The following is a 23,010-nucleotide window of genomic DNA, read 5'->3' as shown; positions in this document are numbered from 1 at the left end:
TTACAAACTCTGTATTATTTCTAGGCCTTAAAGCAGAAATCTTCAGATGCTACATCCTTTGTTGGACTTAATGATACAAGCAGAGCTTATAACTGTCAAATCCCATCAGAATCCAAAATATAAGCTTGTTTTATTCCAATGTTTGTCAACAACATATTTGTAAACATATACTGTAAAGCCTCAAAACATGCTTAAAGCTATTTCATGTCGTGGATGGTCAGTCCTTGTAGCTCTGTCTATACATTTCTCCATCCCTCAGCTTTTTATCAAAACATTGGTGGGGATAACTTTTTCTTATTGTTTCAACTGTGAATTTCCCCTTTAAAATATAGATTATATTCATCAACATTGGGTATATGTATGTTATGGGATGGGGTATTGTGCTTTGACTCATTTTCCTGACCAGGGCAAGTGTGATCAGACTCAGTCAAAAGTAATATCCCCATTGCAGTATACAAAAGCAAGACCACAATCGTGCAGCTGATATCACGGCCAGTGTCTGTAGATACAGCATGTCCTCATCGTGTCATATCTGATCACCACACCCTTAGGCCCCATTCACACTGCTCCCGGTAACAACATGGAAGTATTTTCATTGGTTCTAGCCGGCTTAATCTGGGGGCGTCGGCACAAGGAGTGAACTATTTGTATGGGCTCATTTGAATAGCTAGGATTACTCTGAGAACCTAAGTTGTTGTGGTCAGGTTTTTCAAACCTCCACTAACCCACATACAGTTTACTCCCTATATATCCCTCTTGTATGGCTGTACTGTATTTTTGGTATATGACTATATGTTAGTGCCTTGGAATAGCATGAAAATAGTTTTGAGATAAACCATTTTTAGAAGTAGGTTTTGAGGTCTTGAGGCCACAATGCACATCACAAAAACACATCACTACTAAGTCTTTAAATGAATACATAACTTTATTTAAATAAATGCTTTATCATAACAAAAAAGACAAAGGTTAAAAGAGTACATAAATTACATGTTGAATAAATATTACACAGTGATATTCACTTTAATAATTTGAGATTTTTTGTCTTTTTTGATATTTGTTTCATGAAGAGTTCCAAATGCTGACCATTTCTTGTAACAATCCTCCGGGCACCAATGGGTCTTTTTTTCACAAGCCAGTTAACACCACATGTTATTAAGATAACCAATTGATTTTGTCTCGTTTCATCCATAAAAACGTTATGCATTCAGAAAAAAAAAGCTGTAGTTACTATTGTAGTATGAACTGTATGAGTCTATAACCAGGTTGAAGACTAGGAATCTGAAGACACTTTAAAACTCAACCTCTCCAACACCTCAATCTAACGCCATACCACAGAGAAAATGTATTGAGAATTTGCACAATTTGCAGCTTGGTTGAATTGTGTCAATTTGTTGATTAGACCTCAAATTATTCAATGCCCTTATCCAGATTTTCTTTGAACCAAGATTGCCTTGGCAAATCTTAATTTTGAAAATGCCCAGTTAGACTGCATCATTATGGATGGCCAAGTTCAATAGGCTTCTGATGGAAGGTGAACATTGAAGCTGGAGAGGGAGTCAACATCTAAACATCAGTCGCTAGCTGCATTCCTGTCCCTCAGATTCCCAGGTCTCCTTGTGTCTGTTCCTAACTGTATCTACTGTCATGCGATTGGTGACCCCTCCGTGATGGGGTGGTGTGTGGCTAGGCCCTGAACATGACCCCTGTCCATGGTGCTCTGTCTCTTGCTTTCGCTCTCTCACTCTGTCATTCTTTCTCTCTCACTCTCTGTGTGCTAGAGTCCATGAGAACAGTTAGATCAAAGCGGGACAGTTGTGTGGTTGCTAATGTATGGTACTGTGTGTTATGATCTCCTTTTCCTTATTGGACGTTGGTGATGGAGGTCCCAGGCATGGGCCACATAAGCCCCTGTCAACCATTACCCAGAAGGCCTTGCAGAGGCCTGATTCTGAATCACAGTAAATGTTTAGCTTGTTTGTTTTTATACACAAGCAACACTATTACAGGACATTGTCTGTCGGTACTAATATTGTAGTTGTTTTAACTTCTATACAGTAAGTGCAAGCTGCTTTCTTTCAAAGTGGACTGGGGTGGAGGTGGGGAAGGGTGCCAAGCTGCATTGGGTATAGGAGGACCTAGTGATTTGAGATTTGCCACAGGGGCTGTATAGTTCACCTCCATATAAGAAGGATGTGAAGGGTAGCAGGGTATAGTGACTTTTTCCCCACTAATTCTGTCTCATAGTAAATGAGGGTATAAAGCTATAGGCCTGAACGTATTGACCCCATTGTTACTGTTACAGCATCTCGTTGCCATTATGAGCCGTACAAATCAAGAGTATCCTATCCATCACATCTGTATGTCCAAACGGATAATATTACATAATGGTTGGTTCACAGACTCAACTGAGGCTGGAGTAAAAGCTCTTTAATTTGTTGTCTGCTAATGGCCTTTCCCCCTGCCTCCCACTCCGTGGCTAGAGTAACTATGACCACTTACGCTGTGGAATAGGATCTGATGGCTAGTAATGCCTTGTACATCTCTTCTCTGACTACTGGGAGAGAGAAGCAGCAGCAGTTTGCTAGTGCTAACTCGGAATTGTAATATCACTTGGCTTATATTTTCTGGCAATCGAATACATTGGCAGTCAACTTTGAAAGCAATGTTCTAGCTTATCAGTGTGTTTGAAAATATGAGACATAAGGGGTATTCTGGTCCACCTTGCCCACAGAGAGGGATTAGCAACGGATTCATAATGTGACTGTGACACGATTACAAGGGCTATGTCACATCCTATAGAGTTACCCTTTGTCTGGACTACACCAAGAACAACTACTCTGGGGCCTCTCAGCATGAGCAGGGTCTCTGTAACTTAAGACAGCTACCACGTTGCATTTGCATCACTATTCAAATGTGGATTTGCATGTCGGAAGGCACTGCGACTTGCACACAGACGGACATAAACTACTCTTTCAACTGACCCTGTAGGTAGTGTTCAACGATGCCTCCCTTCAGCGGAAGGAAAACTGCTCACCATTTCCGATGCAAGTAATGTTGTGTTGTGCTGAAAAACAAGTTGTCGAGAAAGAGGGAACAATTTTTGGGGTGCGGCATGCAAGCAAAGAGGGAAGGATATAGATGGGGTATAGCTTTTTTTTGACTGTCTCATATTCAAATAAGGATGATGTCATGGAACTATTCAAATTGTTTACAGGCTAAAATACACACGTCCTTTTCCAAGCACCAGTACATTGTAGTTGTTTGTTTAAAAAAAAAGAACATTCATTAATCTGTAGGTAAAAGTAATACACCAAGGTTACACCGTAGCATTGTTAGGGGACCACTTGGTTAAGGAACATGGCTCAAAAGTGGGCGGTTGTTACTTCACTGAAGGCAAAGAAAACAGCACAAACAAAAACCATACAAGACTACACCCTCGAGCAACTGAGACACAAAGGGTAAACATCTAGCCTCACTGGTGAATGCAAGTCTACAGCATGCTTTTCCCCCCTCGTTCTCCCAATTTTTGTCCAGACTTTAGCAATAAAATGCATTACTGCTGTTAGTAATTGGGGGGGGACTGCATGATTGTTCAGCCACATTCAATATTCTTTAAGTCCAGGTAGTTGGGACCAATGGAGTCTTGCTGAGCACAGCTCTGATCAGATGAGAGAATGGGCACTTTGAGGCAGTATTCCCTTCACCAGTAGGGGCAGTGTTCTCCATTAAGTTCTGTGTTACCCTGCATGGCAGTGTCTGTTAACAATAGGCACAGTTGGCATATCAGGCTAGCTACAGAGTCAAAGAGTCACTTACATAGGTTCGTCTGTAATGAGCTGCTTATTATGTCAAACACTCTCCATTTTCCCAGATACATAGGTTTCATAGAATAGTGGGAGAAATCCATCCTCAAGACTACTTCAAGCACCAGCAATAATGCTTGTTATGTTGTTGTTGTGACAAGACGAAAAGAGAAAGAAAAATGACATTCTTGTGTTAAAGGCTCACTCCCTCTCTCTCTCTCTCTCACACACACACACACACACTCAAACACACATACATGCTCGCCCACACAAACTTAGTGAAGTTACACATATCCAAGCAGGTTCCCCTATTCATAAGTGCTGTGACAGAACCAAATACCCAAATAGAGTCAACTGTCTCAGAAAGACCCTATCACATGCTTCTTTTTTCTTTTTTGGAAAGCAACCAAACAAAAAAACAAATACCTCTGCCAATAGAAGGTCCAGCTATCTCCTCTGACACCTCAATAGCAATAGATGTGAAAGATCAAAACAGTCCCGTTTATAATCAGCATGCCTTATTTTCGTTTTTTCATCGCTTTTATGTTAGCTTTACATGATACAAAGTTTGGTGCTTACACCCCAGCTTCTATAAAAATATATCAACACAAGTATATATTTTCATGAATCATTAGTGTGGTTCCCAGCTCTTAGTGGGGGAGGGGCCCAAGGGTCAAACAAGGGCTTAAAACCTCCTGGGTTCCGTCTACTAAGAGATGAGCACACAGTCACACAAAAAAAAAGAGATTTCAGGTGTCCTTTTTTCAAGCCTGTCCTTTCGTTCATTTGATGTTTATATTTTTTTTGTTTTGAAAATCTCAAAAAGTGACTGGAGGGCGGAGCAGACAGGCAGGAGGGGAAGGAGGAGGCAGGGCCCTGGGTCAGGTGATCGGGACGGGGTTGGAGCAGCCTATTCACTCGTTGTTGCTGCTGCTCTCTAGGTCCTTGCATTGGATGTCTCCCCCGCTGTAGTCTGTACCGGGCAGCTGCACGCCGTACTTGTCCACGCACCAGCAGATGCCCCGCTTCCTGCCGCGGGAGGGCTTGCACTGTGGGAGCGATCAATGTGCAGTAACACAAGGGAGGGAATGAGCGAGAGAAAGACATTGTAAGAACAAATATTATTTTGGAGCCAATGTGGATCTGAAGAGGCACATCAGTATACAACTGGTCTATGTTACACCATGAATAAGGATGATGACGGAGGGATAGTTCTCACCTGTTTGCGTTTGAAGAAGCCCTTTCTGTCACAGTTGGGGAGGTACAAGGACAGGGCCATGACACGGGATGTGTCCTTCATTCCCTGGATGATCCCATCCAGCTTCCTCCTGCAAGGACCCTGTGGAGGAACGATACAACTAACATTAGTTCCCAGTGTTAGCGCCATGGGTGGAACAAATTCTTGCACAGTCAGTTCTCTCTCCTAGGACCAGAGTTGAAGATGCACACTAGCAAGCATCAGCATTAGCACAATATTAGCGTTAGACCCCATCTTTCCTTCTCTCCACTCTTATACTTACAAACTCTGGCTCATGCTTGTCAATGGGGAGTGGGGAGTAGTCCATGGGCCCAATGGAGCGCAGTTTGGCCTGCGCCCGCTTGCGGTCCTTGTCCTTGCGCATGGCCTGGATCTTCTTGCTGTTGATGACGTCCTGCTTGGGGAGGAGCGGCACTTTAGCAGGGTGCAGTTGGTCCTCCATTATTTCGGTTGTCAGGGTGTCCTCGTGTTCCCGAGACTCATGATCTACACATGGAAAAAATATTTGTATCAATGGGTGTGTCATCAACATTAACTAAAACAGTGCATACTTGTCACATTACACCCACCTAAAAGCTCTTCCTGCACAAAGGAAGATATGTACTCCCAGATGCTTTTCCCAGAGTTTGTTCCCAGAAATGTTGCTTTTGCATCGTTTACAAAGGAGGGGTCAGGATCAAGGATCAACAGCTGATAAACTACTATACCTCCTCCACCACCTCACCCCTTCTCCACCATACAAACAGCCATAATCAACTAATGGAGGTCAAAGGAACGAAAGTAAACATGTCTGAACGCTGACCAAAAATGACAAAAGCTTATCTCAGTCACTTCTGTATCATGCTGGCTACATTCTTGACCTTGTCTCTAAGACATCTCTGCAACAAAGTGTGTGGCATTTTGGGCGAAACAATGGCTTATTTGGTTGATCATAAGCCATTTTGGCAATAAAATACTTCTCTGGCAATTCTTGCAGACTTTCACATCTCTCACAGATCAGATGTTGATGTCATGGTAACTGAGGATCCATGGCAACTGAAGCCTATGGCAGAGGTGGACACATCGTAGGCTGAATGTAAAGTATAACTTCATATTAAGAAACATAACGTAATAATGTAAAATAGCCTGAAGCCAGGCAGAAAGACCAGTGCTCTCCCCCTACCCTACCCCATCCCACTCCCCAGGGGGCACTACAGTCCTAGAGGTACATTTGAAGTTCCCACCAGGCTAGCGATTTGGGGTCCTGATCCCTTATCCCCTCTCCTCCAGTCCCTCCTCTGGGCTCAGTCCCCATAAGCCAAGAGCCCTAGCCTGCATGAGGCTCTCTGAGGCCAAAGAGATGAGTGCTCCTCTCCCGTCTTTGCTTAGTCTATCGTAAGCACACAAGGCACTGTTATGGGACTTTGCCAGGCCCCAACTGGTGGGCGGCCGCAGTGCCAGTAGATGACCAGGGATATATTTATCTAGAAAAGAAACCCACAGGTCATTGCAGCGGTGGCAATGAGGAGGGCTGGCCCAACCGGAGTAGTGGTTGAATGTGCATAGTATTGTTGGGGAGAGACAACCGCAATATATCGACAGACAGCTGAAGAGTGGGACCATAAAAAAAGAATTGAAACATAACCACGTTTTAATGTTATCTTAATTAAGTATAGGCTAGTGGTCTGGACTTTGTACATGGCCACCTTGGGGAAAAAAAGAGAGGTATGTGACCACTGAGCGGTATATTCCAGAGAATTGATGTCTGAAGAGTCGGGCCAGAGCAGGGGTGTCTGGGAGGAGGTGAGTTGGGGGATGAAGGGAGGAGGGTGATTACCGGAATTGGGACCCTGGCTTCTGAACTGCCGTCCTCGCTTTGAAAGTAATCTCACAACTCATGACTTGGCAGGCGTCTCTGTGTTTGGATACGTCCTCGACTCTCCCTGCTCAGACCGCCAGGGCTATAAAACGCTATAAATAAGTATGTCAAATGAGCTTTCCTACGTGCTCGATGCCTGGATGCTGGGGGAAGAATCCTTCATTTGATCACTATTCAAAGTACCACTGATGACACTGCTGCATGTGTGTTTCAAGCCTTCATGAATGATTCTGTGATTTTGCAAGCCATTTTCAGGGTTACAACAAACCGGAGAATGTAATCCCCCTTCCATTTTACAAATGCAACACACACTACATCAATGACCTACTTTACATGTGAGATCCAAAACATTTGAGTATCTTCCAGAAAGACTGCTGTGTCTCATGATCCGTGACATGTATTCACATTCAGCCTAATATGATTTGGGTGGAGAAATATTAGATTGAGAAATGTCAGCACACTGACATCATTGCACTCCAATTACATTAGCAGTAGGATTTGTGAACAGGCTCATTAGCTCAAGTGAGGGATGAGAGTTTGGTGTTACTTGTGTGTATAAGCTTGTGAGGAAATATTGGACGTTACATTGGATGTTCTATTGAAATATGGGATGGCAGAAGTTTGCTTAATATTTGATGGCGAAAATGAACATCCATCAACCGTTTAAATGTATATTATTATTATAACAAAATGTAGTGTTTATTTTAGTACATCATGCTCCTTGCCCAGAGTAAATGAAGTGCTGTTGTGCTTCCAATTCACAAGCTGTCCCTGCAATTCAAAGACATGGAGACAGAATGTACCCATCTTTAGCCAACAATACCCAGAGTGTAGCCTGTTTGCAGACAATGGAGTCTCTCTCTCCCCCGCTCTCTGTTTCTCTCTCGCCCTCTCTGTTTCTAAACCACCAAATTTGTACTTTCTGAAGTGGGCTCTTCACTGCAGCGGCAAAAACTCAGTTTTTCCATGCTTAGGGTCCCCAGCTTGTAAAGGAGGCTTAGTAGGCCTGTGTTTAAGTACTGAAACACTGCCAGGACGCTGGCCTCCAGCCAAGACAGCACGGTCACATGCAGCCCCCTCCATTAAGCCCAGGCTGACAAGGTATTGGTATCTCTCCCCTTGTTCTCACTAAAGTTTTCATTAAGACAAGAGGAATGGAACAGGCAAAGGAGGTGCAACCGATACGCCTCTGTTTAAAAATGTACATGTGTGCGGGGCAATTATGCTTCATGGATATCCCAACCCACTGGGCACACACGGGTTGAATCAACAGTGTTTCCACATCATTTCAATTCAATTACATTGAAAAAACGTGGAATAGATGTTGAATTGACATTGAATTGACGTCTGTGCCCAGTGGGAAGTTTCTTTCAGCCAGGAAGCCTAAGCGTGAACGATAAGCCACTCGTTCTTTTTCTCTCTCTCTCGGCTGGTCTTTTTGAGTTTACAGTCATGCAACTTGGGGTGGAAAATGCACCAGAACAATGAGCTGCTCAAATTCTCATTGGCTCACAGTCCATGAACTAGCACAGAACACCCTCTGAAATTACACCTTTACAAGATCCTAGGTGTTGAGTAAAGGTGCTGCTAATCCGGGGGTCAGGGGGTATGCGATAGCATAGTGATAACGGAGCAGGAAGTCCTGTCATCTTTTAGCCATGATACTGGCCAACCATGGGTCTGATGCTGGTAAAATAAAGGGTAAATAAAATACAAATAAAATAAATGGAACATTGCACTTGAGTAATTATATTACAGGTAGGAATACATGATCCAGACCAAGAGCCTGTAGAGATCTAAACAAAATATACAGTCATTGGAGCACATTGAATTCCACATCGACTGGCCTTACAAAATGCTTGCTCATTGGGGCACAACTCAAACACTGAATTGCCCTCCAACACAGCTGGAGGGCAATGCAGTGTAAGAAGAACATGTTGATTTGTTATCAGTAGTCCTGTAACAACCTCAACTAAAATGTATGTGGAGATGGTGCCACTATACAGTGCATTCAGAAAGTATTCAGACCCCTTCCCATTTTGCACATTTTGTTACGTTACAGCCTTATCCTAAAATTGATCAAATAAATGTTAATCCTCATCAATCTACACATAATACCCCATAATGACAAAGCGAAAACAGGTTTTTAGACCCTTTGCTGTGAGACTTGATATTGAGATCAGGTGCATCCTGTTTCCATTGATCATCCTTGAGATGTTTCTACAACTTAACTGGAGTCCACCTGTGATAAATTCAATTGATTGGACATGATTTGGAAAGGCACACATCTGTCTTTTTAAGATGTGAGAACCTTCCAGAAGGACAACCATCTCTGCAGCACTCCACCAATCAGGACATTATGGTAGAGTGGCCAGACGCAAACCTCTTCTCAGTAAAAGGCACACGACAGCCCGCTTGGAGTTTACCAAAAGGCACCTAAAGGACTTTTAGACCATGAGAGACAAGATTCTCTGGTCTGATGAAACCAAGATAGAACTCTTTGGCCTGAATGCCAAGCATCACGTCTGGAGGAATCCTGGCACCATCCCTACAGTGAAGCATGGTGGAGGTAGCATCATGCTGTGGGTATGTTTTTCAGCAGCAGGGACTGGAAGACTGTTCAGGATCGAGGAAAAGATAAACGGAGCAAAGTACAGAGAGATCCTTGATGAAAACCTGCCCCAGAGCACTCAGACTGGGGTGAAAGTTACCTTCCAACAGGACAACGACCCTAAGCACACAGTCAAGACAACACAGGAGTGGCTTCAGGACAAGTCTCTGAAAGTCCTGGAATGGTCCCGCCAGAGCCCGGACTTGAACCTGATCGAACATCTCTGGAGAGGCCTGAAAATATCTGTGCAGTGACGCTCCCCATCCAACATGACAGAGCTTGAGAGGATCTGCAGAGAAGAATGGGAGAAACTCCCCAAATACAGGTGTGCCGAACTTGTAGCGTCATATCCAAGAAGACTTGATGCTGTAATCACTGCCAATGCTGCTTCAACCAAGTACTGAGTAAAGGGTCTGAATCTTATTTTATATATATTTTTTTATAAATTTGCAAACATTTCCAAAAACCTGTTTTTGCTTTGTCATTATCAGGTATTGTGTGAAGATTGATTTTAATCAATTTTTTAATAAGGCTGTAACGTATCAAAATGCGGAAAAAGTTAAGGGGTCTGAATACTTTCCGAATGCTCTGTAAGTCCTGGTGGATAGTCAAATCATAGTCATGTACAACGTATCTAGAATTACATTATTTCCATACACTTTATTGACACTTTTAGATGGCTACTACCAGTCAAAGCAGATTTTGATTCCACCATTAATAAGAGATGTCTTCATTGCATCTTCAAAACAAAGGATTCATAGGGGAAATTTAGCAGGGTGCTTTTCTTTCTGCTTTAAATAAAAATGCTGGACCTCATTGTAAAAAGTGTAATCATATTCAGGTGGTATCATTATTAACACACCCTTTTGTACTGCTAAACGACAGCTTTGGTTGGACAAGGAGACCATGCTACTGCTTTGTTCAGTATGTTTGTTGTGCAGTATGTATTGTTGGTTCCTGTTTTGAACCTTGTATCTGGGCCGTACAATTGCAGTCTCCTCTGGCACTGAATTCAAACTCAATCAGCAACTTACAGGAAATAACTTTTTCTAAGGTACAATGTGCAACAAATATGTATAGTGCAAAAAAAAAAACAAGAGTTTAAAATAGCAGCAAATAGCAGCAGCAAATAGCAGCAGGAACAATTCAGGGATTGAAAATGAAAGGAACACTTGTTCCGTAGGGATGAAAGTCCCTTCCAAGTAGGGCATAGGTATACTGACCCCACTCCTCCTCTCGCAACTGCTGCACCAAAGACATTTCTCCTTTGAGGTAAAAGAAATGTTCGACAGCAGTTGAAAGCACACTATCGCGATGCTACATGCAGCTGCTCTCCTGTGCAAGCCTAATTTTGGTCTGAGGTCTCATTACACATCAGAGTTTTGTTTTTTTGACAAGCCACATGGACAGACGCTGCCTTTTTCTGGGTCAACCTTCACCACCACACAATTGCTGGGTGTGACATAATCCCTGGGGGCAGAGGCCACTATTTTGGCTCGCCATGAACGTTCTCTGTCCACTGTCCAAAGCTCAACTTCAGACACTGAGGCCAGAGACGAAGATGAAAATGACAAGATCCATATTTTGGAGCTGAAACTGGCACCAAAGTTGCAGACAAAAGATAAGGACCATTGTTCCCGTTCTGCAAAGAAACTTGAGGCAGGCTTCTTTGTTGAGCTCATTACAGTGACTTTCAACAAGTTAGGTTCTTCTGTGGGAAGTGATTAGTTGATTTTGAGCCCAATAACATCCTTATGCTGTCCTGGGTCGTGTCCAGTAAGGAGAAAATGTATTGAAACAGAGTGAAAAGAAAAGTACGAAACAATAATTTTCGTTGTTTGTGCAAATCTTTTGGTGTTCTCTACTGAGCACGACCCTGGGGTTGGAGCGGTAAATGGTGGCAGCGTTGGTGTTAACAGGGCCTACGCAGTTTAGGTCTGATCACGCAGGTTTTAAAGCCAGCATGTGGATGTCACTACCTTTGGAGTCACATGTTTCTGATAGAGGAGACTACTGCATGAGCTGATTCTCTCCACAGCTGTTACCCACTAGCCTTCCAGGTGTAAGTGACAAATGCTAGACTGATTGCTATAAAACTTTATTGGAAGAACTCATTCAAGCGTGCCAAATCCAAAAGCAGGTTCTCTAGCTTCAATACTGTGCATGGGAACAATGCCACAGCTTGACCGTAGAGCATGTTTGCAGTGTTCATTTGGAGACCTTACATTAGCAATTGGTTTCCCCATGATTAACACTTGCGATGGCACAGCATTCTAGAAAAACCAGAACCTACACCAAAGAAGACTACATATTGTACGCTGAGGGCGGCATGTCATTGATAAACTGTTTCACATCTGATGAGGTTGGTTATATTTAGCATTCAACAACATCCAGTTCTGTGAGGAGGGGGTTCATGGTGAGTGAGTTGTAAAATCCCAGTCAGCAATGGTCTTCTCCCTATGACCTAGCAATGTAACAATGAAACAGTCGGGGCCATCTCTGAGTCAACTGAACTGTCCACAACGGATAGAGCCATTTGTGTGCAATGTCTACACTACAGTGTAGTGTTCAAGTAGACCATTTATAGTAGATAGGACCAACCAAGATGCCTAACACAAATGTGTATTGTCAGTGGACTCTGTTGAAGGAGACTGGCTTGTCTGATGTAAAATAAAAAATGAAAGGATGTTTTCTCGATTAGGGAATATAACAAGGCAGTAGGGATGTGCAACGTCAACTAGCCCATACTGGCATTCTGCTGGTCTGTCTGATCAGTTCAGACGAGGAGAATTGGTGTGGAAATACATGAAGTTGACCCTGCTACCGTAAAATATTTTCTTTACATGGCTGGGGCTGTATTTTATCTGTAAAAGACCAGGGATAAAGACAATTGAATCGTCCCCCTAGTTCTAGCCTTTAAACACAGAGCCACAAATCACTTGACACGTGGATTAAGTTGTCAAGCTAAGGGAGTACATTTTATGTATAATAAAGTTTACATGGAGAAAATGGGACTTCTCTGAAATGAAAATGGATTACCCTCCCTTGAGCAAAATATATTTGACCTAAACCCTCCCTTAACGCTTGAACAAAAAAAATCAGGTAACCCTCCCCTATACCCCAAATAATAATGAAAATAGCAGAGAACATGTCTACCGTTTACCCTGGACAAGAGTAGGGGTGGAAAGATCTCCTTTATAACAAAGCAATGCCTCAATCTATCATCTTATTTGCAGGTCCGAGAAAAAATAGCATTTCATCAAAATGTCATGCAATTTTACATAATTTTACATATTAGCAGAATACCACACAAATTACAGAAACGACAGGCTAAGAATATACAGAGAGAGAGGCCCATCTGATCATATTACTCCCATGACATCAGTGTGTCTTGTTTGCAACAAAACTGTCCTTGTTTGCAAATAAATACATCTTAGACATTATTAGGAATCTGAGCATAGGTACTTAGGCCTAGCTTTACACCCCAGACAGAGTAGGCTTAGCTTTACACCCCAGACAGAGTAGGCCTACCTTTACACCCCAGACAAGAGTAGGCCTAGCTTTACACCCCAGACAGAGTAGGCCTAGCGTTACACTCCAGACAGAGTAGGCCTAGCTTTACACCCCAGACAGAGTAGGCCTACCTTTCCACCCCAGACAGAGTAGGCCTACCTTTCCACCGCAGACAGAGTATCCTACCTTTACACCCCAGACAGAGTAGGCCTAGCGTTACACTCCAGACAGAGTAGGCCTAGCTTTACACCCCAGACAGAGTAGGCCTACCTTTCCACCCCAGACAGAGTAGGCCTACCTTTCCACCCCAGATAGAGTAGGCCTACCTTTCCACCCCAGACAGAGTATCCTACCTTTACACCCCAGACAGAGTAGGCCTAGCTTTACACCCCAGACAGAGTAGGCCTACCAACTGCTGGCTACTCTTCTTCCCGGGGCTTAACCCAACGAGATAACAAGTGTTTCCTTAAAAGCTGTCTGGGTTTAAACATCTTCTATTATACAGAAAGTGAATAGCTTAATCAATTGATAGTGACAGAATTAGATTACTTCCCAAGCAAACTATATTTATTGTCTCCTCGGCCATGAAAGGTTGTAGCTCAGCCTCTGAATGTCAAAGCAACAAAACAATGAGAGTCACCTCTTTCCCACAGATTTTACAGCTTGTTTCTAGCATAAAGGATCACGGACCAAAGCGCTGTTATAGATCACGTTATATAATCCTATGTGTTTTATTTTCTTCAGAATCTTAAGCTAACAAGGGGTAGGCCTTTGCTTTTTGCCATTTTCTTTAATTAAAGGTAGAACTATGGCATACACTCTCATACCCCCTTAATTAAATTTTTGGTTTTAACTTGACAGTCCTTCACTGACACGGATGTAGACTATTTAAAGAGTGCATGGTGGTCAGAGGAATTGACCAACAAATCTATGGATATAGCAGCCTATAGCAACATTTTCTAAAATAGGAAGAAATAGGCTCCAACACAAAGCCCTCTTGTTGTTAGTAGTGTAATTAAAATGAAGACCGTTGAACTGAATTATGCCTACTCTAATGTGCCTACTTTCAGTACCATGAGCTGTCCATTTCCGATTGATTGTGTCACAGCTGATGTTTCGAGTTTCAGCACCACAATATGTATTACTAGAATCTGGTTTATTGTGAGGTCAATAACTCTGATAAATACATCATGGCAACAAACATGTTGTTGTTAATAAAATCTATTATAGTAGTAGCAAGCTATCAAAGTTGCACTCCGGTCCTCCTCACCTTCTCAAACTGAACCGAACATAGTCTATAGGCTAGTCTGTGTACAAGATAGTGCATTTTTTAGAGTAGGCCTAATAAATTAAAAAAGTATAATCTGAGGAAGCTTTTGACTCTCCTCCTGAACTGCCACATAGGCCTACACAGCACAGCCATTGGTTAGGTAGCACACAAAAACGTATTTGATCAGCCAGAGCAGGCTGGGGCTCAGGGTTGGACTATCCACTGCAGTGTGTCACGCACCCTAGTTTAATTTACACCGTCCCGCTATCTTCGACATATAACTTTGCTATGTGCTTCTCCGAGCATGCACTTCGTAGATTATAGCCTATAGGCTATGGATCATTTGATTGAGACTACACTAAATATCCTATAGGCACACTTGATATTGCGCGCCCAGCGGAGAATCAGAGATGAGGTCCGGAATTCGGACACACAACGATATATAGCCTAATAAACAACTACTTCTAAAACACAGAGAAATATTTACATTTCATCCATTACATTTCATCCATGACCCTCCCTTGGACTAGATTGAAAAAAAGCTAAAACCTCCCATTGACAGAAATGTTAAAACCATGACCCTCCCCTATTTTCCTCCAGGTAACCGTTGTGTGAATTTCAATCCAACCCTAACACCACAGTTGGGGTACGAGCATTTGTTTTGTGCCATAGTCATTGTAAATTGCCTTAACAAGGACAGGTGACCAACAACTGGCTTCTTCGCATTGGCTTGTGATTGCACTAAAACGTGTAAATGTACCACCAAGCCAACAAAAAAATCTTGGAGCACAAACACAAACCCCAAACTCAACATTTTCTGTTTTTTTGGGGTTTGGCAGAAGCTGCATTTGTGTTGATGCTGTGCTTATAAAGCACAACGTGCTTGTTCATGTGCAAGTCAAGCTTTCTAGATTTGTACGCTCTCTTTAATCATCTTCTTGTTTCTTGGCAAAGAGCAATCTGTTCAAACATAAGGCTCTTTCACAAGCTCAGAGAGCAAGGGGCCTTCTGCCATGGAGTCATATCTGTTGGCAGGCGTTCCAGGATCCTATTCTTCTGGGCTAGCACAGTGCACTGAGAGGCCAGCAACACAAACCAGCCTCCTATGCCCAGCCATCAGAGCTAAGCACCATTTCCTTGGAACACAACTCAACAGTCAACAAAAGAGGGTGACACCAGACTTATGCAGAGATGAGAAAGAGACAACAGAGTCGTGTGTAGTTTGGCAACATTGTATTACAATGTTATACCCATATCATGTCAATACATTTGTTAGAGAGAAATACATAGATGATTCAATGTCATTCTCTCTCTTCAAGAAACATATCCTGATCTGGCAGTCCCACTTTAAACAAACTACAACGTATGAAGACCTTACATGTGCTATATATAGCCTTTGTAATATGTGGGTTGTTTAAAGTGGGTCCACTTTTCTTGCTTAGGATGCTGTAGAATTGCATGAATGCAGCCGAGAGATAGAAGCTATTGGGTCCCCTGAGGATCTGTCTTTGGACACTTGACCTGCCCTCTTTCTGTCTGCCTTGCTCAGCTGGTCAGAGCAGGTTGAAACCCTACCCAGCAAGAAACCAAAGGCTTGTGTCTAATTCCAATCGTAGCCCTTGACAGACAGCCCTTCAGAGAAGAGCAGCCGGAGTTATTCTGCTGAATCACTGTGCTGTGCTTGAGCACCCACACTGCCTAACCAGGGGCAGGAAAACGGACGCACTCCGGTTACCACCCAGTGCCAAAGGAGAAGTCAGTGTTCACACACACACACAAATGCACGCACAAACGCCTGCACACACACACACACACACACACACACACCCACCCACAGGCTTGACACAGAGTGCGTGTTGGAATTCAATCTCCTAGATCAGAGTGACACTTATAGCTATACAAAAGTACTAGGGTTTATTTCAGTTAGAGCTGCAAGTATTCGTTGGATGTTATGTATAGCCTTGCTGCCATTACTACAGACAATGGTGACCTCTTGAATGGGCTGAATTCCATTCTAATGTTGTTTGATGTATGTCCTCCTAGGGAGTTACATGCAGGGTGTATCCAAAGCCCAAATAGGCTGAGTCTTTCCACCTGGCCAACCGAAGAATAAACCAATAGCATTCATCAAAATTAGCTTGTCACCAAAACTTGTATGTAGCCTAAATCTTGAATCATCTAATAACATGTGTCTATCTCTGACCTCTAAATGTTGACGTTTGGTTCATTTATACCTAACTTCTCTTGCCCGTGCACACACACATTTAAGAATTAGAAGTGCGCACAGACTACGCACACACACACACACACACAGGCGCGCACAAAAATACACACACACACACACACACACGCATCATCAGATGTAATATTTGAGCAGTAATCCGACTCTCAACACCGCCCACAGGGACTAAACCTAAATGCAGCTTTCAAAAGATCTGTAGCCTCAAGAGCAAAGCCCTCTTCAGTCAATTAGGCTACAATAAGAAGAACCGGATATTATATGTAGGAAAATATATATTTTCTTCATGGGTGGCAATTGTGTTTGTGAGAAATGCAAGTGTCTGACACAGTGAAAAGGGATATAACTCATTTCCAGAGGAAAAAAAGAACAGCAGCAATTAGTATTACCACATACAATATGTTCTCACGTGAGAAAGAGAGCACAAGAATGGATGTCCAGGCAGGCATTGCGACAAGGGAGGGACACAGCCCTGTAGATAAGCATGCAGAGGAATGCGTTAAGTCAGTCTACCATACTGTATTCATAACAAACTCCATACAGCGACTGCAAATTAGAGCAGGGATTCCCAAACTCTGTCAAGGCTGTGCTGCTCTCTAACTCAGGGTTTCCCAAAGTAAATAATCCTGCAGCAACAGGACATGTGAATTATTATGTGGATTCAAATGAATGGACATTTTTGTAGGGGTTGATACATTTTTCGTAAGGGAAAATCAATTCTGAAATTACAAAAACGAAATGACAAACTTCAGAAGTCGTTTTAAACCTCAAAAACACTACACGCTTTACAGTTCTCCTGCAACAGGGTGATCAAAGTAAGATCCTACATCTGTATGCTATAGCACATGTATTCTTTACATGTGCTGTTATTGTGGCATGTGATGAATCCGACTGTGTTTAATTTAATAACGACCCAGATTCACAATTAAGCCTGCCGCAACCTCTGACAAATCGGACCGTTTGCTCGTAGGAGCTACTCATGCATGCTATGCAGTTATTTCAAATTTGGATTCCAAAACGTCAGTGTGCTAATGGAATTGCTTACAATAGTATTACTTTACAAAACTGAAACATCATGCAAGCTCGTTTGCGAGGTTTTTAGCGCGGGGTCATGGAAGCCCCAAATGAAAAGTGCTACTAAAAACGAACCAAAACGTCTATGATGCAGTTTACCTGGACCGGTATAGCTGGAACTGAATTTAAACTCTGCGACAATAATCATGATGTTGTATTTTACACAGCTCCCTTGGATCCCCTAAGCACACGCATTCATTGCCGTCGCCGTCTTACCTATGGGTGGATGGAGGGGTTTGTATCCTTTCTCGTTTGTGCACACTCCCCTGCCATGGAGAAGCGCGTGAAGTGGCTTCTCTTCTCCATTTCGCGGCAAGCAGCGCAAGCCATGGGTGCATGTTCCGGTGTAAACGCCACACGCCTGACCTTCCGATAAGGCGCAGGTTAGGCAGCAACCGCACCCCGGCTCCTTCACGAGTTGACAACCGACGGGGACTGGGGGGCACATAGAGAGTGCCTTCTGGTCGCACGGCTCGCAGGGCACATATGAGCCCAAGCACCCAGATAGCCCCAGGACAAATGTCACCAGTAGACAAAAACTGAGAAACATATTCGTCTCGCGATTGTTAAACCTCAAATGTGGAACGAATTGACCGACAATGCCCGTGGGTTAAATGATCCGATTTATAAAGCAAAAAAAATGTCCGCATCCAAATGTATAGTGTTTTCAGCACTCCAGTTTAAATAAACTGAAAAAAAGACTGTTTGAATTTACAAATAAAAAGTATTCACAGAACATGTCAAATATCATGAAAAGACTACACTTCGGGATGCAATGTTTATCTTAATTGACAGAGCTGATGTCCTCTTGCAATGCAATTCTTTGTACAAAACCTGGACCTTTCCCCCTTTGAAAACGATTCCAATACTTTCCCCTCCAGAGAAGTTTCTTGAGCAGACTGATCAACTTCAGGCCAGGCTTGCCTTTTTAAAATCAGCCAAACCCCTAACTATGAATACGCCTAACAGCAGGGAAGGGAGGCGCACTTGTTCCAGGTCTTGGCAAGTGGCCAACCTTTTTTACAGCAATGGGATCAGTCTTTCACGCTGAAGGCTGAAGTGATGCCAAGTGCGAGGAGCAACACAAGAAACAAACGCAACCTTAATCAAAACATATATTTTTAAACACTTCAGCTGGAAGCATATTTAGAATACACGGTTACTGAATACGTGCTTTTGCTAATCGAGCACACACTTCTTTCTTACCCCTAAATGTTTTCCACCCAGTCTCAAGCCGTGCACATCGATTGACTTAAAGAAAAGAAGCTTACGCACGAAGCTACGAGCAAAACGAAAGGAAAACCAGTTCTCTTAAATCATAGTTGCATTACAGACGGAATGAGTCAAATGCATGATCATGACAGAATAGCACACTGTGCTGCATCAACTACAGTACTTTGGCTACAATCTGTCTGGGGGTGAGAACCAGTATGAGCTGACACATACCCATCAATGTCAGTCTGGCTCCAAACTCTGCTCGGTGGTTGATGCTTATAGGCAGCTCTTGGTGACATGTTGTGCTGTTTGTATTGTATGTTTTACATTTTGTAATGGTGTATTGACCGCAGCTTCTTTCTTGGCCAGGTATCCCTTGCAAAAGAGATGAAGTGTCACAATGGGTCATTTTCCGGGTTAAATAAGGGTTAAATACAACATATATATTAAAAAAGAATGCTACATTCTGCATAAACGAAGCATGTGAATAGGCCTTTACTATAATGAAAATACATGCACTGTATTTTTTCGTAGGCTACTGTAAGCATTATCAGGCACAATATCGAACTTGGTATAGAGAGTGGAGGGAGAATGAAATCAGTGTTTATTGTCATAGCTAATCAACATTACATTTCCCAAATAGGTTGTATAAATGTGTTAAATCACAGTCAAATCATGCTGTTGTAAAAATGTATGCTTAGACCCAGTAGATCTTGACGAATATATGGCAACAATCAGGCAATGCTTGAAGACTCTGTCTAAGATGATCTCTGTTTTGTATTTAGATAACGCTGGCTGTGGATGCCTATTTCACTCTAAAAATAGGCATACTTTAAAGCCTGCACCTGTTCTCTCCATTGGATACCATTTCTGATACAAAGGTAGCCAATTGACTGATTTAAATACATGCATGCCTCTCAGAGTGAGTGTGTGTGTGTGTGTGTGTGTGGGGGGGGGGGGGCTCAGACCCTGATGCGTAATAGCCTGACATCTTCAATTCAACATGAGACCATCATTTGTTGTCCTCCTTTCACACAGTCTGGCTAAGTGAAGACTGCTATCTTTTTCTGAATTTGGAAACATTCTATCTCATTCAGTTGTTCATCTCCAGTTAGTGGGAGATTCTTGCTGCAGCCTTGATTTAGCTCTGGTAGTTTTACAGTTGACCACTAGAAGGAGCTGTTACCAATGACAAGAGCTCACTATGGGAGTTCCCACAAATAATCAACCATCAACTTCATCATTGAAGGTTCACGACCACTGTGTGCAAGGCTGACAATAAAATGTAACTCAATGTAACTCAATCTGAAAATGTGGGAGACAGATATACATAAATGTTATGTTCCATACCTTAGCTCTTGTTTTACAGGGTCAGCCATAGTAGTATTGCACCCCTGGTCAAATTAGGGTTAAGTGCCTTGCTCAAGTGGAAAAAAATGACAGCTTTTTCACCTTGTTGGCTCAGGTATTTGAACCAGGAACCTTTCAGTTACTGGCCCAACACTCTAACCACTAGGCTACCTACAGTCCAATGACCATGCAGAACTACTAATATAATTTCTCTTGATTATTTTGAACATTCTGTACAAGCACCACACGCATGCTTTACTATTCATCGTTATACTATTGTAATCTTGTCCGTGTATCTTTAGTGCAGAGATGTGTCAAAACCACCTGAGAACATGTCTGCCATGTCATTTCATCAAACTGATTACAACACATATAGTGTCTATTCCTTTGAAGCATTCGTGAATGTTCCGATCCATTCATTAAAGGATCTTGAACATAGTGGTGTGGCACTGCCCACTGGCACTGCCCAGTCTGCTTCTGTATCTGGGCACAGGTTTCCCATGCATGGCTCTTGCCTCCTTTCCTTCCCATTTCTCCTTTTTTTCCCCCCACGTCTTCCTCCTCTGCGTTAACCAGAAACCACAGTTACTGCTGTCTGAACTTGGCTTCCATTCCCATCGTATAAGGTGTCGGATTGCTCCTGGTCTGCCTTGCTTGATTTTTTTTTACACTGGAAAGAAACTGAAACCTGCCAGAAATTTCCCCCTAGTACAGAAGTCGTTGAAAAGACGCTGGAAATGTCATCCAGATACTAATGAGGAGATAAACTGTCACAAATGACTTGAGGCCGGCTCTGTGGTGTGCAGTGCTGCTGCCATGGTGATCCCCCCCCCCCCCCCGGGAGTGGTGTCTACTCACCGCAACATGCAAGTCTGATATGGCATCAAACTGCCCCTACGTCATGGGGGAAGAGTAATGGTCTGAGAACAGAGAGTTGAGGAACACTGAAACATTCCGTAGATTTCTAATATTAAGCCATTTCCATCTAAAGAAATTACTTGATACGTATTGAGCAGATTTAAACCTGGCAAGAGCCTGTCGGCGTAAATTGTTGAAACCACTGTTTAATAAAGTACAGGATAGAGAGAATGCCTTAGGACTGAATGCTCTTTGGAGCAGAGTTTTTAACCTTTCAAGATTTAACATTTGATCCCCATTTTTATGACCCTTTAATGGTGCTCCTTCAGCACCTGGGTCAATGTGAATTACTTTCATAAACCACAAGTCTTTCACCTTGAACATACAGTAATATATGGACAACCTCAGTACCAAAACTGCTCTTACCATATTTAGGTGTGAAACATTGCAACTGGGTCCACATTTGAATCATTCTAGTGTAGTGCTGCACGGGGGTGGTGTTTTGTCAGTTAGAAAATATTTACTTTTCTTTCATTTCTCTGTGTATACAGTCACCCACATACTAAATAGATGACTTATTTTCAACCAAAACAAAGAAGAGAAACACATATTTTTCCAAACTGTTTTAATAGGGAGTGAGATTGTGGGATAGAAGTGGGTGAAACTGATTTTCCCCATTAGTCAGCTGTGGATGAGTGTTCTAAGATTTCTTGGGTATTTTGCTGTATTTTGTTGGTCATTTCATGTTGTGGGGCAATGGGGTCATGTGAGTGTCTAAATATGTGGGTGTCTTTAAATGTTAATGGTACATCTGTGTCTTATTTAATCCAAATAAATATCAACAATTGTGGCCCTTGCATTGTTTACGAAATTGGCTCACCTAATGACTAGATCATATTAATCCGGGCTTGATCTCATGGTGACACTTAGCTCTCTCTCTCTCTCTCTCTCTCTCTCTCTCTCTCTCTCTCTCTCTCTCTCTCTCTCTCTCTCTCTCTCTGTCATGTGTGTGCTGTAAATGTACGTGTCTGAGCTGTATGCATGGAGTTTGGTTGTGTGGGTGCCGTGCATGAGATGAGTGTGTGTATGCTTAAGCTGTCTGTGTGTGTGTGTCCTGTGATACCTCGCCCCAACAGATGGAGAGGAGAGACTTTTACAGAGCTGAGCCTTTAATGCTTTCCTGTCCTACTTCATCAGATACTAATTTACATACACATGATTCATAAACATACACAAATACATACTGTGCACAAACACTCACACGAGGGTTGAATGGTGGGAAACCAGTTACAGAGATTTACCAGGATTTACCACCCCCAAAACCACTCCCTTTCCCCCGGGATAAATAATTGCGAGAAACCGGTACATTCGAAAAAATGATTTGTATGAACAGCATGGCGTGAAATGGCGTTAAGTTATATGTGATGTGTAAATCTGGCTTCTCTACGGCCTCTGCATGATGAATCAACACTCAGGGTGGGGACAGACAGCCCATCTCAGTATGGAGCGCAGTTCACAATGCATGTAGACTTACGTATCATCTTATCATGGGACCTTTTTTTCTAGTGACAGGTAGCCTATGCTACAGTAATATAAAGACCAAAATGCACGTCTAATTTACCCATATCCATCTGGCATTCGGGGGTCACTTGTTTTTTTCATTGGAAAGATACCTTTTTTTAGTTGCAGCTGCAGAGTTAGCACTGGAATATCGTTGCTTTAAAGCAGTGCACACGTGAGCACTCACAGCATCTCTCTCTCTCTCTCTCTCTCAATTCAATTCAATTCAAGGGCTTTATTGGCATGGGAAACATGTGTTAACATTGCCAAAGCAAGTGAGGTAGATAATATATAAAGTGAATATATAAAGTGAAATAAACAATAAAAATTAACAGTAAACATCACACATACAGAAGTTTCAAAACAATAAAGGCATTACAATTGTCATATTATATATATAT

General features: G+C 42.6%; 1 protein-coding gene across 2 annotated transcripts; it reads right to left on the bottom strand.

The window, feature by feature from the left end:
• Window positions 1-906: 906 nt before the first annotated feature.
• Window positions 907-18,537, bottom strand: LOC115109737 (insulin-like growth factor-binding protein 5). 2 transcript variants are annotated; one of them, XM_029635057.2, is made up of 4 exons: window positions 17,843-18,537; window positions 5,324-5,547; window positions 5,023-5,142; window positions 907-4,852 (listed from the first exon to the last, which is right to left on the bottom strand). In XM_029635057.2, exons 1-4 carry the CDS (start codon window positions 18,174-18,176, stop codon window positions 4,718-4,720), a joined length of 813 nt encoding a protein of 270 aa, XP_029490917.1. In that variant the 5' UTR covers window positions 18,177-18,537; the 3' UTR covers window positions 907-4,717. The 2 variants fall into 2 exon arrangements, with proteins under 2 accessions (XP_029490917.1, XP_029490951.1); XM_029635091.2 differs by lacking the exon at window positions 17,843-18,537 and adding an exon at window positions 5,631-5,697.
• Window positions 18,538-23,010: the final 4,473 nt, after the last annotated feature.

The sequence above is a fragment of the Oncorhynchus nerka genome, linkage group LG1, assembly GCF_034236695.1.
Source record: "Oncorhynchus nerka isolate Pitt River linkage group LG1, Oner_Uvic_2.0, whole genome shotgun sequence".
Classification (NCBI taxonomy): domain Eukaryota; kingdom Metazoa; phylum Chordata; class Actinopteri; order Salmoniformes; family Salmonidae; genus Oncorhynchus; species Oncorhynchus nerka.
Note: the sequence above shows the minus strand (reverse complement) of the source record. Positions and strands in the feature narration are given on the sequence as shown.